This window comes from Oncorhynchus nerka, linkage group LG4, assembly GCF_034236695.1.
Source record: "Oncorhynchus nerka isolate Pitt River linkage group LG4, Oner_Uvic_2.0, whole genome shotgun sequence".
Lineage (NCBI taxonomy): Eukaryota > Metazoa > Chordata > Actinopteri > Salmoniformes > Salmonidae > Oncorhynchus > Oncorhynchus nerka.
The window spans coordinates 103,180,185-103,195,095 of NC_088399.1; the positions used below are offsets into that span (position 1 = coordinate 103,180,185).

The 14,911-nt window shown below is 45.8% G+C and overlaps 1 protein-coding gene across 1 annotated transcript in view; it reads left to right on the forward strand.

Annotated features, from left to right (window-relative positions):
- Nucleotides 1-534: 534 nt before the first annotated feature.
- Nucleotides 535-14,911, forward strand: part of LOC115125754 (protein spire homolog 1-like) — a 142,106-nt gene continuing 127,729 nt past the window's right edge. Inside the window, exon 1 of the mRNA XM_065018079.1 lies at nt 535-1,060. Within this exon, the coding sequence (XP_064874151.1) occupies nt 739-1,060 (322 nt within the window). The 5' untranslated portion in view covers nt 535-738. The remainder of the gene's footprint in view (nt 1,061-14,911) is intronic.

Sequence of the window (14,911 nt, forward strand, 5' to 3'; positions counted from 1 at the left end):
ATGTTTTATGAAGCTATCGTTACTTTTACTCAAGTATGACAACGGGGTCCTTTTTCCACCACTGTTTGTACGTTGTTTAAGTCATGTGTAGCTTTTTTTGTTTTGTTAATCAATTTATGTTATTTGTTGTTAAACGAAAACGTTTATCTAAATGGTAGGCTCTGAGACCATGCGGCACATGCCATCATCGGCGTCAAAGATGATCTATTATCTTGACAAGAAAGCCGAGGGACCGCTCAAACTACATGTCCTCAATGAGTGAAGTCAAGTGAGATCAGGTGGGCCCATTGTAGCCACTGAGAGGGCAGACATGCGTGCGAACAACACGCACAACGGAGTCGTTTTTCTTAAAGTTTCCGAAATGTCACGTGCACTCACTTATATCAGTACATTTGTAACAGACTAAACATTACGAAATGTATATTCGATCAAATAAGCCTCACGTAATTCGACACTCTCTCGTAGACCTCCATACAAAAAGGTTTTAGCTCACGGAGACAGATTTTGGGCGGAGTAAATCCTCTCGCGTCTCTTCCTCTCTGTTGGCGGCCATAATAAACCCCTGTATGTGAAATCAGTGGATGAGAGACGGTTGAGGAACACGGCCGTAACAATCTATTTTTCAGTATCAAGACGCGTTTCTCATACATCTATACATTTTTTTCTCTCTCGAGAACTGCCATTATTTACGTGGATATAATATTATGGTGTGAAGATGGCCTGACGGCCGGGGACGGAATGTTAATCTCACCAACGCTTCTCCAATATATCCGCGTTGACCAGTGTCTCTACTCCTGGGACTTGAACATGGATATCGCCGATGGAGCGGAGGATCTTTCCTTGGAGGAGATTTTATCGTTGTACAGCCAGCCGATCAACGAAGAGCAGGCATGGGCTGTTTGTTACCAATGTTGCAGAACTTTGGCTCGGAAACACCGCAGGAGAAATTCCCAGACTTCTGGCTCATCTGTTGGGGATTTGACGAGAAGGATTGAAGGACCTGGCGATGTACGGATTCTGAGAGATGGAACAGTTCAATTGCACCACCAAGACAGCACAGGTAAACAACACAATGTCTGTCAAAATATTCATACATTTTGGTCCCATTAGCCTTTTTTGATTACTATCTAGGGTCCACTATTTGCATTATTACCTAAGCTGAAAATATCTAAGTGGTTAGGATACATTTGCATTGGATACAAACATATTAGTATTTATAATTCCATAATCCGTGGTGATAATAAAAGCTATACTTTCCTCTCGCACCCGTTCGGAGACATCCTGCACCAACCAGAGTGGCCATATTGTTTATTTCTGCCATGTGTTGAATTGGTTTACAGACCTGCAATGCATTTTATTAGGCAAGTCCGTTAAGAACACATTCTTATTTACAATGATGGCCTACCAAAAGGCCTCCTGCGCGGGACGGGGGCTGGGATTAAAAATATGACAAAACGCATCATGAGGAGAAACACCACAACACTACATAAAGAGACCTAAGACCGCAACACTACATAATGAGACCTAAGACTGCAACACTACATAAAGAGACCTAAGACCGCAACACTACATAATGAGACCTAAGACTGCAACATAGCATGGCAGCAACATAGCATGGCAGCAACACCACATGACAGCACCGCATGGCATCAACACAGCATGACAGCACCTCACGGCAGGCAGCAGCACAACGTGGCAGCAGTACATGGTACAAACATTATTGGGCACAGACAACAGCACAAAGGGCAAGAAGGTAGAGACAACAATACATCACGCAAGGCAGCCACAACTGTCAGTAAGAGTGTCCATGATTGAGTCTTTGAATGGAGAGATTGAAGAGACTGTCCAGTTTGAGTGTTTTTTTCAGCTTGTTCCAGTTGTTAGCTGCAGCGAACTGAAAAGAGGACCGACCCAGGGATGTGTGTGCTTTGGGGACCTTTAACAGAATGTGACTGGCAGAACTGGTGTTGTGTGTGGAGGAATGGGGCTGCAGAAGATATCTCAGATAGAGGGGAGTGAGGCCTAAGAGGGTTTTTTATAAATAAGCAACCAGTGGGTTTTGCAACGGGTAAACAGAGATGACCAGTTTACAGAGGAGTATAGAGTGCAGTGATGTGTCCTATAAGGAGCATTGGTGGCAAATCTGATGGCCGAATGGTAAAGAACATCTAGCTGCTCGAGAGCACCCTTACCTGCCAATCTATAAATTATGTCTCTGTAATATAGCATGTGTAGGATGGTCATCTGGTCATCTGAATCAGGGTAAGTGGTGGCTGCATCCTATTATGGGTATACTTGTCATCGTGAAGGACTAGGGAGTTGTTTTTTTTGAGAAAAATAAACAGAATAGAGCTAAGCAGAGGAGAAAATGTAAAGTCAAGGGGTATGAATACTTTCTTTAGGCACCGTATATATTTATTTTGCCCAGGCAGCTGATAACAGTCGCTAGGTCTGCACTATCGTCTAGGCTTGATGTGCATTCCTGGTAATACACTTGTGTCCGTGGACGACCTCTTACAAAAAGCTTCCTCCATTCAGGTTGTAAGGCATCATTCTCCTCCAAACTCTTCTGGATACGACCCTTCATCTCAATTTCCACCTAGAATTGGGTATGTCAATCTAACTGCCTGTAGCTGAGGACCTGAAGCAAGGAAATGCATATTCTTGATACCATTTGAAAGGAAACACTTTGAAGTTTGTGGAGATGTGAAATGAATGTAGGAGAATATAACACAATAGATCTGGGGTGGCAGTGTTAGAGCGTTGGACTAGTAACCGAAAGGTTTCAAGTTCAAACCCCCGAGCTGACAAGGTACAAATCTGTCGTTCTGCCCCTGAACAGGCAGTTAACCCACTGTTCCTAGGCCGTCATTGAAAATAAGAATTTGTTCTTAATTAACTCACTTGCCTAGTTAAATAAAGGTAAAATAAAAATCTGTTGCATCATCTTTTGAAATGCAAAAGAAAGGCCATACATAGAGAGAGAAAGCTGTGGATAATTTGTTGTCCACAACAGAGCAACGGTGTGTGTGTGCCAAGTTTCAGACTGATACATTCAAGAATGAGAGCGCTACATAATATTTAGTATGAAGTGTCCCAAATGTGGGCGATTTTAAGTACAGTACATAGAAAAATGCTATGTTCTCTATAGTATAGTTTTAGTTGACACACTCCCAGGAATGTCATACATGATGGATCATTAGCTCCCCTACATAAAAGGTACTAATAGGAGATGCGACCAGGGTGTCTGTAGTGACGCCTCTTGCACTGAGATGCAGTGCCTTACAGGCTGACCACACCGATTGCTTCGTGCGCTGCAAAATAAATTCAGAAATCTGTTATTCAATTATTGCACCCACACTGCACCAACGAGCGTCTGCGTTACCAAGGGCTAAAATAAAAATCAGTTATATTTCTGACGCAGATCGCGCTGCAAGTCCTGCCTCTCCCATCTCCTCATTGGTTTATAGAAGCAGGTACCCACGTGCCATCTCCCCATTGGGTATACCCACGCGGGTGACTGAAAGACGAACAAGGTCGGTGGTGGTAATGCATCTAATTTATGAAAGTTGCTAATCGCAATATAAACTCAAGAGAAGAAAAAGCCTGGAAGGAAGAGATGACTAGAAACAATTCGGTTGGCCATTTTATGTGTGGATTAATTGGTGGAGTAGAGGACCTTGTGCATTTCAGGTAAAATAACAACTCAATTTGTCCTGGGATATAAACATTATCTAGCAACAGCAAGCTAGCTAAATGGGACAAATAAGCTAACAAATGAAAAAAATAAAAAGCTAAATTGCCATAAATGTTAAATGCTTTTCGACCTGTCCCCAAATTAATATAATTGGTTCAGAGTTTGTTTTGATATATTTAACCTGCGTGTTGTGACCGCGTTTGGTGTCGGGGGACAAAATACATTTATGCACGATGGCGCACGCGTGCAGCCGGTGTGGGTTCCGTGTTAGACCGCTGCGCCACTCGGCCAGATAAGTTAGCAGCCACCACTGATCTAATGCCATAGGTGCACAAACCACACGAAGTGAAACAATTCATGTTACAGTATTTAGAACACCCACTGTCCTCTAAACAAGATTGTGCTGCTGATGCCAAGTCCCATAGCTACTACCAGACCAGAGCAGAGTGTTAGCTAGTTCAGGAGATTACTACCAGACCAGATCGTTAGCTAGTTCAAGAGGTTACTACCAGACCAGAAAGTCTATTTCTACTGTGAAGCAGACGGCAACAGCACAACTATTGCAGGTGATGGGAGATGTCTTGTGGCACAGTGTACAACGACGCCTCCCTGTTGTGCTCTTATGGCCCTAAGGTACATTCAGGTCTGCAGTTATGTCTTTTGACAGGGGTGGGTGTGGAGCCAGAGACAGCAGCAGGGGTCAGACTGGTAGAACCAGTTCCTATATTTGAATGACTGGGGGATGGAGGACTTGAATTGTGGCGTCTTTGGAGTCCCAGTGGTCATCGGAGTCTCTACCATGATTTAAAAATCTGTTTTCTGAGAACTTAGGATGTTGCACACCCTTCGCTGAATGCGGTGTGCAATGTCCTAAATTGTCCCAAATTTGTAAAATGCTGGTGGATTTATTTTATTAGGACTGTATACGTTTCTCCCTTTTTCCCCCTTCTTTTTCATCTTCTGTCGGCTCGACATAAAGCTAGTTAGTGTAGGTAGCATAAACGTAACCACATATGGACTTACATCTAAAGTCTCAATGCAAAATGATGTAACTTTTTAATATTTTTCCAAGTTATTACATAAAACTGATCAGAATGCCGACGTAACACCGTAAAACAAAATATTTGCGGTGTGTGATGTAATATGCTGGACCCGGCAAGCCAAACTCCAACAGAAATAACTTTTAAATCAAATCGTTTGCGCTCGTGACTACTGGTTTCAATGTAATTTTATGCCAATTTACAAGTAAATATTTAATGAATTTATTGTTACAAATCCGCTTGCAAGGTTGCTAGCCAACTATCCTGCTAACGTTAGCCCTACTGGCCTGCTAACGTTAGGTAGCACTGCATGAGTCGGCCAGTTGCTATCAACGCCTAGCTTACAGCTACATTGAAGTAAACCAACGTTTTGGAAATGCATAACACCATCAAACCAGTTGTCAAATGATGTTACCGGAGTATGCACAGTTGTTTTAGCCAGCTAAAGTTAACTGGCTAGGCTGTCTAGCAGGCTAAAATAACTAACTAGCCCAGCTAGCTAACCACCACGGTCTACATACAAGCCCAAGAACAACTAGTCTAGTACAGGCAGGAACCCACCGAACACAACAATGGTTATCAATTTACATGGGTATCAAAATGTCACGCCAAGGTAAGCTTACACAAAAGTGTTTACTAAAATTCCCTTCAGGTAAAATGAATGGTAGAAAAACATTTGGAACCATTTGCCTGTTTGACCCCTAGGTTTTATGGATCTTATGGCTGCTTCACAGTGGGGCTCCATCACAGCCATTGAACGGTCGCTGTTTTTTTAAAAGTCATAATTGGCCTCATGGTGAAATCCAGAAAGGTTTCCTTCCTCTCTGGCAACTGAGTTAGTGATGCACCATTCAAAGTCTAATTTGTAACTTCACCATGCTCAAAGGGATACTCACTTAATTTTTTTTTTTTACCCATCTACTGTACCAATAGGTGCCCTTTACGAGGCATTTGAAAACTTCCCTGGTCTTTGTGGTTGAGTCTGTGTTTTGAAATTCACTGCTTGACTGAGGGACCTTATAATTATCTTTATGAGTGGTGTACAGAGATGAGGTAGTCATTCAAAAATCATGTTAAACACTTTCACACAGTGAGTCCATGTGACTTGTTAAGCAACATTTTCCTCAATTCATTTAGGCTTGCTGTAACAAAGGGCTTGAATAATTATTGACTTGAGACATTTAAATTTTAAATATGACATTTCAGTTTTAAATGTGTAAAAATTTCAACAAACTACTCCAATTTGACATGGGGTGTTTTATGTCAATTGTAATCAATTTTAAATTTGGGCTGTAACACAACAGAATGTGGAAAAAGACAAGGAGTGAATCCTTTCTGAAGGCTCTGTATTTGTTTCTAACAATGAATGATTTCAGAACAATCTGAGATTGTGGGTGTGGAAATCCTCTTGTGCTTTTTGAGGTGGAACGATCCACCTCTGGCACTGGGCTTGTTTTCCTGTTTGCACTGTCCCCCCCTCTTTCCTGTTTGCACTGTTTCCCCCTCTCCCACACACACAACCTCCACTCTCTCCCCCTGTTGATACACAACACTAGAGGCCATTAGATAGTGAGACATAATGTGACACCGGCTGGTTTCTGTTGTATTTTGGGTTGTCAAACCTACGTAATGTCACGTCCAGAGCACAGTCTCTAAGTGTGCTTTAGACACCTTTCATAAGACCACAGGCATCAGAACATGGAAAAACAACCTTCCCCTTTGACTAAATCAGAGCCTGAGTGAGGTATTTTGGCAAGGAACGTCTGCTTGTCCTGCCACTGATTATGTCAGGATGAGAAAGACGTGAGGTTTATTAGGCAGATACCTAGCGCTAGCTAGTTCAGGAGGTTACTACCAGACCAGAGCAGAGTGTTAGCTAGTTCAGGAGATTACTACCAGACCAGATCGTTAGCTAGTTCAGGAGGTTACTACCAGACCAGAGTGTTGGCTAGTTCAGGAGATTACTACCAGACCAGAGTGTTGGCTAGTTCAGGAGATTACTACCAGACCAGATCGTTAGCTAGTTCAGGAGGTTACTACCAGACCAGAGTGTTGGCTAGTTCAGGAGGTTACTACCAGACCAGAGTGTTGGCTAGTTCAGGAGATTACTACCAGACCAGAGTGTTGGCTAGTTCAGGAGGTTACTACCAGAGCAGAGTGTTGGCTAGTTCAGGAGGTTACTACCAGAGCAGAGTGTTGGCTAGTTCATGAGGTTACTACCAGAGCAGAGTGTTGGCTAGTTCAGGAGGTTACTACCAGACCAGATCGTTAGCTAGTTCAGGAGATTACTACCAGACCAGATCGTTGGCTAGTTCAGGAGATTACTACCAGACCAGAGTGTTGGCTAGTTCAGGAGGTTACTACCAGACCAGAGTGTTGGCTAGTTCAGGAGGTTACTACCAGACCAGAGTGTTGGCTAGTTCAGGAGGTTACTACCAGACCAGAGTGTTGGCTAGTTCAGGAGATTACTACCAGACCAGATCGTTAGCTAGTTCAGGAGGTTACTACCAGGCCAGAGCGTCAGCTAGTTCAGGTGGTTATGGTTATGTAACCCATAGTCTGTTAGACTTTGCTCTATTCCCCAGGGCTGACTGTCACCCAGGCAACCAGTGCTTAGACCTATCTGATCAATGACACTGCTCTTTAGACCTGTCTGAACAATGACATACTGACTGTCGCAGCAAGGGCCTATCTTTCAGACAGTAGAAGGCATTTGCATTCGCACCGTGCTTCTACACCTGCATTGCTTGCTGTTTGGGGTTTTAGGCTGGGTTTCTGTACAGCACTTTGAGATATCAGCTGATGTACGACAGTGACGCAATTAATGCATACACATAGCTGCACTAAAGATCAATCTGTAGAATGAAAATGGCTCTCACTCCCCCTCATTGCTGCATCTACAGCAGTGTCTGAATACTCACTGTGGTTTAAGAGAAGAGAAGGGTAGGGGTGAGAAGAGCGAGCAGGAGACTGAGATGAAGAGGGCGGGGGAGGGAGATGACGAGAGAGGGGCGGTAGAAGGAAATGGAGGGGGAGGTAGAAGGAGGGGGAGGTAGATGAAGAGAGAGGGGAGGTAGGAGGGGGAGGTAGAAGGAAATGGGGGAGGTAGGAAGGAGATAAGAGGGGAGGTAGAAGGCGATGAAGAAAGAGTGGGAGGTAGATGGAGGAGTGGGAGGTAGATGGAGGAGTGGGAGGTAGATGGAGGAGGGGGAGGCAGATGGAGGGGGAGGCAGATGGAGGGGGAGGCAGAAGGAGATGAAGAGAGAGGGGCGGGAGATGAAGAGAGAGGTAGAAGGAGATGAAGGGGGAGGCAGAAGGAGATGAAGAAAGAGGGGGAGGTAGAAGGAGATGAAGAGGGAGGGGGAGGGAGATGAAGAGAGAGAGGGGAGGTAGAAGGAGATGAAGAAAGAGGGGGAGGTAGAAGGAGATGAAGAGGGAGGGGAGGGAGATGAAGAGAGAGGTAGAAGGAGATGAAGGGGGAGGCAGAAGGAGATGAAGAAAGAGGGGGAGGTAGAAGGAGATGGAGGGGAGGTAGAAGGAGGGGGAGGCAGAAGGAGATGGAGGGGGAGGTAGAAGGAGATGGAGGGGGAGGCAGAAGGAGATGAAGAAAGAGGGGGAGGTAGGAGATGAAGAGAGAGGGGGGCGGGAGATGAAGAGAGAGGGGAGGTAGAAGGAAATGGAGGGGGAGGTAGAAGGAGATGGAGGTAGAAGGAGATGAAGAGGGAGGTAGAAGGCGATGAAGAAAGAGGGGGAGGTAGGAGTGGGAGGTAGATGGAGGAGTGGGAGGTAGATGGAGGAGTGGGAGGTAGATGGAGGAGTGGGAGGTAGATGTAGATGGAGGAGGAGGCAGATGGAGAGAGGAGGGAGAAGGAGATGGAGGGGGAGGCAGAAGGAGATGAAGAGAGGGGGGAGGTAGAAGGAGATGAAGAGGGAGGGGGCGGAGATGAAGAGAGAGGGGAGGTAGAAGGAGATGAAGAAAGAGGGGGGAGGTAGAAGGAGATGAAGAGGGAGGGGGTAGGGAGATGAAGAGAGAGGTAGAAGGAGATGAAGGGGGAGGCAGAAGGAGATGAAGAAAGAGGGGGAGGTAGAAGGAGATGGAGGGGGAGGGAGATGAAGAGAGGGGGAGGTAGGAGGGGGAGGTAGAAGGAGATGAAGAAAGAGGGGGAGGTAGAAGGAGATGAAGAGGGAGGGGAGGGAGATGAAGAGAGGGGGAGGTAGAAGGAGATGAAGGAGATGAAGAAAGAGGGGGAGGTAGAAGGAGATGGAGGGGAGGTAGAAGGAGGGGGAGGCAGAAGGAGATGGAGGGGAGGCAGAAGGAGATGAAGAAAGAGTGGGAGGTAGAAGGAGATGAAGAGAGAGGGGGCGGGAGATGAAGAGAGAGGGGGTAGGTAGAAGGAAATGGAGGGGGAGGTAGAAGGAAATGGAGGGGGAGGTAGAATGAGATGGAGGGGGAGGCAGAAGGAGGGGGAGGCAGAAGGAGATGAAGAAAGAGGGGAGGTAGAAGGAGATGGAGAGGGAGGGGAAGGTAGGAGATTGAGGTAGGAGATGGAGGTAGAAGGAGATGGAGGGGAGGTAGAAGGAGATGGAGGGGGAGGTAGGAGATGAAGAGAGAGGGGGAGGTAGAAGGAGATGAAGAGGGAGGGAGAGGGGGTAGAAGGAAATGGAGGGGGAGGTAGGAGGGGGAGGTAGAAGGAGATGAGGGGGAGGTAGAAGGAGATGAAGAGAGGGGGGAGGTAGAAGTAGGAGGGTGAGGTAGATGGAAATGGAGGGGGAGGTAGAAGGAGATGAGGAGAGAGGGGAGGTAGAAGGAGATGGAGGGGGAGGTAGAAGGGGATGACGCTGGAGGATAGGGGAGGAAGATGGAGGGGGAGGGAGATGGAGATAAAGAGGGAGGTAGAAGGAGATGAAGAGTGAGGGGAAGGTAGAAGGAGGGGGAGGTAGAAGGAGATGAAGGGGGAGGTAGGAGATGGAGGGGGAGGTAGGAGATGGAGGGGGAGGTAGGAGATGAAGAGGGGTAGGAGAAGAAGAGGAGGTGAAGGAGATGAAGAGGAGAGGTAGGAGATGAAGATGAAGAGGGAGGTAGGAGGTAGAAGAAGATGAAGAGGGAGGTAGAAGGAGATGAAGAGAGAGGGGGAGGTAGAAGGAGATGGAGAGAGTGGGGAAGTAGAAGGAGATGGAGGGGGAGGTAGAAGGAGGGGTAGGTAGAAGGAGATGAAGAGGGAGGGGGAGGTAGAAGGAGATGGAGGGGGGGTAGAAGGACATCAAGGGGGAGGTAGAAGGAGTTGAAGATGGAGGGGGAGGTAGAGGGAGGTAGAAGGAGATGAAGAGGGGGAGGTAGAAGGAGTTGAAGATGAAGGGGGAGGTAGAAGGAGATGAAGGGGGAGGTAGAAGGAGATGAAGGGGGAGGTAGAAGGAGATGAAGGGGGAGGTAAGGAGATGAAGGAGATGAAGATGGAGGTAGAAGGAGATGAAGATGGAGGTAGAAGGAGATGAAGAGAGAGGGGAGGTAGAAGGAGATGAAGAGGGAGGTAGAAGGAGATGAAGAGGAGGTAGAAGGAGATGAAGAGGGAGGTAGAAGGAGATGAAGAGGGAGGTAGAAGGAGATGGAGGTAGAAGGAGATGAAGAGAGAGGGGAGGTAGAAGGAGATGAAGAGGGAGGTAGAAGGAGATGGAGGTAGAAGGAGATGGAAGAAGGAGATGAAGGGAGAGGGGAGGTAGAAGGAGATGAAGGAGATGAAGAGGAAGGGGGAGGTAGAAGGAGTTGAAGATGTAGAAGGAGATGAAGAGGGAGGTAGGAGATGAAGAGGGAGGGGGAGGTAGGAGATGAAGGGGGAGGGAGGGAGGGAGGGAGAGGGAGGGAGAAGGAGATTAAGATGGAGGTAGAAGGAGATGAAGATGGAGGTAGAAGGAGATGAAGGGGGAGGTAGAAGGAGATGAAGGGGAGGTAGAAGGAGATGAAGGGGAGGTAGAAGGAGATGAAGAGGGAGGTAGAAGGAGATGAAGAGAGAGGGGGAGGTAGAAGGAGAGAGAGAGGGGGAGGTAGAAGGAGATGAAGAGGGAGGTAGAAGGAGATGAAGAGGGAGGTAGAAGGAGATGAAGAGAGAGAGGGAGGTAGGAGATGAAGAGGAAGGGGGAGGTAGAAGGAGATGAAGAGGGAGGGGGAGGTAGGAGATGAAGGGGAGGGAGGGAGGGAGAGGGAGGGAGAAGGAGATGAAGATGGAGGTAGAAGGAGATGGAGGGGGAGGTAGAAAGAGATGAAGATGGAGGGAGAGGTAGAAGGAGATGGAGGGGAGGTAGAAGGAGATGGAGGGGAGGTAGAAGGAGATGGAGGGGAGGTAGAAGGAGATGAAGAGAGGGGGAACCGAGGGGGAGGTAGAACTGTGACAGTAGGAGAGAGAGAGGGGGAGGTAGAAGGAGAGAGAGAGGGGAGGTAGAAGGAGGGGGAGGGGAGGGGTAGGTAGAAGGAGATGAAGAGGGAGAAGGAGGGGGAGGTAGAAGGAGATGAAGAGGAGGGGGGGAGATGAAGAGAGAGAGGGAGGTAGGAGATGAAGGGGGAGGGAGGGAGAGGGAGGGAGAAGGAGATGAAGAGAGAGGGGGAGGGAGAAGGAGATGAAGAGAGAGGGAGGGAGAAGGAGAGGGGTGGGGGGGGCACTGGCGTCATGTCTCCAGCTAACAGATGGCCTGTGTTCTCTTGTTCAGGACTGGAGGTGTGTGTGTGTGTGTGTGTGTGTGTGTGTGTGTGTGTGTGTGTGTGTGTGTGTGTGTGTGTGTGTGTGTGTGTGGTATAGTGTCTTCCACTATAAATCGTAAGGCGAGGCCTTTACTCTGAGCCGAGGTTATTTGCAGCCTGAATAGCTCAAGGTGATTCAGTCTTGATTTTGGCTTTCAATGAGTTGACGTATTTATTTGCTAAGCCGCTGCAGTTGGATAAATTATTTAATTGAGAAATGATTGAGGGTCTGATGAACACAGCTTTGAGTCCGGTTACCTTTTCCATGGGTAGTGTAGTATTCTCCATGTAGAATAGTTAGTGCTACAGCAGTATGTTAGTGTAGAGTAGATGGTGCTAGAGCAGTATGTTAATGCTACAGCAGTATGTTAGCGTAGAGTAGTTAGTGCTACAGCAGTATGTTAGTGTAGAGTTGTTAGTGTTACAGCAGTATGTTAGTGTAGAGTTACATTTAGACATTTAAGTCATTTAGCAGACGCAGTATCCAGAGCGACAGCAAATTGTTTCAGTGCTACAGCAGTATGTTAGTGTAGAGTAGTTAGTGCTACAGCAGTATGTTAGTGCTACAGCAGTTATGTTAGCGCTAGCAGTATTAGTGCTACAGCAGTATGTTAGTGTAGAGTAGTTAGTGCTACAGCAGTATGTTAGTGTAGAGTGCTACAGCCTGGAGGTACTGAGGTGTTAGTTAGTGCTAGTGCAGCAGTATGTTAGTGCTACAGCAGTATGTTAGTGCGTATGAGTAGTTAGTGCTACAGCAGTATGTTAGTGTAGAGTTGTTAGTGCTACAGCAGTATGTTAGCGTAGAGTAGTTGGTGCTAGGCAGTTAGTGCTACAGCAGTATGTTTCAGTGCTACAGCAGTATGTTAAGCGTAGAGCCAGTTAGTGCTACAGCAGTATGTTAGTGTAGAGTTGTTAGTGCTACAGCAGTATGTTAGTGTAGAGTAGATGGTGCTACAGCAGTATGTTAGCGTAGAGTTGTTAGTGTTACAGCAGTATGTTAGCTACAGTAGAGTTTGTTAGTGTTACAGTATGTTAGCGTGAGAGTTGTTAGTGCTACAGCAGTATGTTAGTGTAGAGTAGATGGTGCTAGAGCAGTATGTTAATGCTACAGCAGTATGTTAGCGTAGAGTTGTTAGTGCTACAGCAGTATGTTAGTGTAGAGTAGTTAGTGCTACAGCAGTATGTTAGCGTAGAGTAGTTAGTGCTACAGCAGTATGTTAATGCTACAGCAGTATGTTAGTGTAACGGCAGAGTATGTTAGTGCTACAGCAGTATGTTAGTGTAGAGTTGTTAGTGCTACAGCAGTATGTTAGAGTGTAGAGTTGTTAGTGCTACAGTATGTTAGTCCAGTATGTTAGCGTTAGCCGCTAGTAGTTAGTGCTACAGCAGTATGTTAGTGCTACAGCAGTATGTTAGATGCTACAGCAGTATGTTAGTGTAGTGCTACAGCAGTATGTTGTTAGTGCTACAGCAGTATGTTAGCGTTGTTAGTGCTACAGCAGTATGTTAGCATAGAGTATGTTAGTGCTACAGCAGTATGTTAGTGTAGAGTTGTTGTTAGTGAGTTGGGGCTACAGCAGTATGTTAGTGTAGAGTTGTTAGTGCTACAGCAGTATGTTAGCGTAGTGCTACAGCAGTATGTTAGTGCGTTGTTAGTGCTAGTGCTACAGCAGTATGTTAGCGTAGAGTAGTTAGTGCTACAGCAGTATGTTAGTGTAGAGTAGTTAGTGCTACAGCAGTATGTTAGCGTAGAGTAGTTAGTGCTACAGCAGTATGTTAGCGTTGTTAGTGCTACAGCAGTATGTTAGTGTAGAGTTGTTAGTGCTACAGCAGTACATTAGTGTAGAGTTGTTAGTGCTACAGCAGTATGTTAAGTTGTTAATGCTACAGTAGTATGTTAGCTCAGTGTGTTAGTAGTTAGTGCTACAGCAGTGTGTTAGCGTAGTTGTTAGTGCTACAGCAGTATGTTAGCGCAGTATGTTAGTTAGTGCTTCACTACAGCAGTATGTTAGCGTAGAGTAGTTAGTGCTACAGCAGTATGTTAGTGCTACAGCAGTATGTTAGTGTAGAGTAGTTCATGCTACAGCAGTATGTTAGCGTAGAGTAGTTAGTGCTACAGCAGTATGTCAGTGTAGAGTAGTTCATGCTACAGCAGTATGTTAGCGTAGAGTAGTTAGTGCTACAGCAGTATGTTAGTGTAGAGTTGTTAGTGCTACAGCAGTACGTTAGTGCTACAGCAGTATGTTAGCGTAGAGTAGTTAGTGCTACAGCAGTATGTTAGTGCTACAGCAGTATGTTAGCGTAGAGTAGCAAAGAGTTAGTGCTACAGCAGTATGTTAGTGTAGAGTTGTTAGTGCTACAGCAGTACGTTAGTGTAGAGTAGTTAGTGCTACAGCAGTATGTTAGTGCTACAGCAGTATGTTAGTGCTACAGCAGTATGTTAGCATAGAGTTGTTAGTGCTACAGCAGTATGTTAGCATAGAGTAGTTAGTGCTACAGCAGTATGTTAGCATAGAGTTGTTAGTGCTACAGCAGTATGTTAGTGCTACAGCAGTATGTTAGTGTAGAGTTGTTAGTGCTACAGCAGTATGTTAGCGTAGAGTTGTTAGTGCTACAGCAGTATGTTAATGCTACAGCAGTATGTTAGTGTAGAGTTGTTAGTGCTACAGCAGTATGTTAGTGCTACAGCAGTATGTTAGCGTAGAGTAGTTAGTGCTACAGCAGTATGTTAGTGTAGAGTTGTTAGTGCTACAGCGGTATGTTAGCGTAGAGTAGATGGTGCTAGAGCAGTATGTTAATGCTACAGCAGTATGTTTGTGTAGAGTTGTTAGTGCTACAGCAGTATGTGAGGCGTAGAGTAGTTAGTGCTACAGCAGTATGTTAGCGTAGAGTTGTTAGTGCTACAGCGGTATGTTAGCGTAGAGTAGATGGTGCTAGAGCAGTATGTTAATGCTACAGCAGTATGTTAGCGTAGAGTTGTTAGTGCTACAGCAGTATGTTAGCGTAGAGTAGTTAGTGCTACAGCAGTATGTTAGTGCTACAGCAGTATGTTAGTGTAGAGTTGTTAGTGCTACAGCAGTATGTTAGCGTAGAGTAGTTAGTGCTACAGCAGTATGTTAGTGTAGAGTTGTTAGTGCTACAGCGGTATGTTAGCGTAGAGTAGATGGTGCTAGAGCAGTATGTTAATGCTACAGCAGTATGTTAGCGTAGAGTTGTTAGTGCTACAGCAATATGTTAGCGTAGAGTAGTTAGTGCTACAGCAGTATGTTAGCGTAGAGTAGTTAGTGCTACAGCAGTATGTTAGTGTAGAGTTGTTAGTGTTACAGCAGTATGTTAGTGTAGAGTTGTTAGTGTTACAGCAGTATGTTAGTGCTACAGCAGTATGTTAGTGCTACAGCAGTATGTTAGTGTAGAGTTGTTAGTGCTACAGCAGTATGTTAGTGT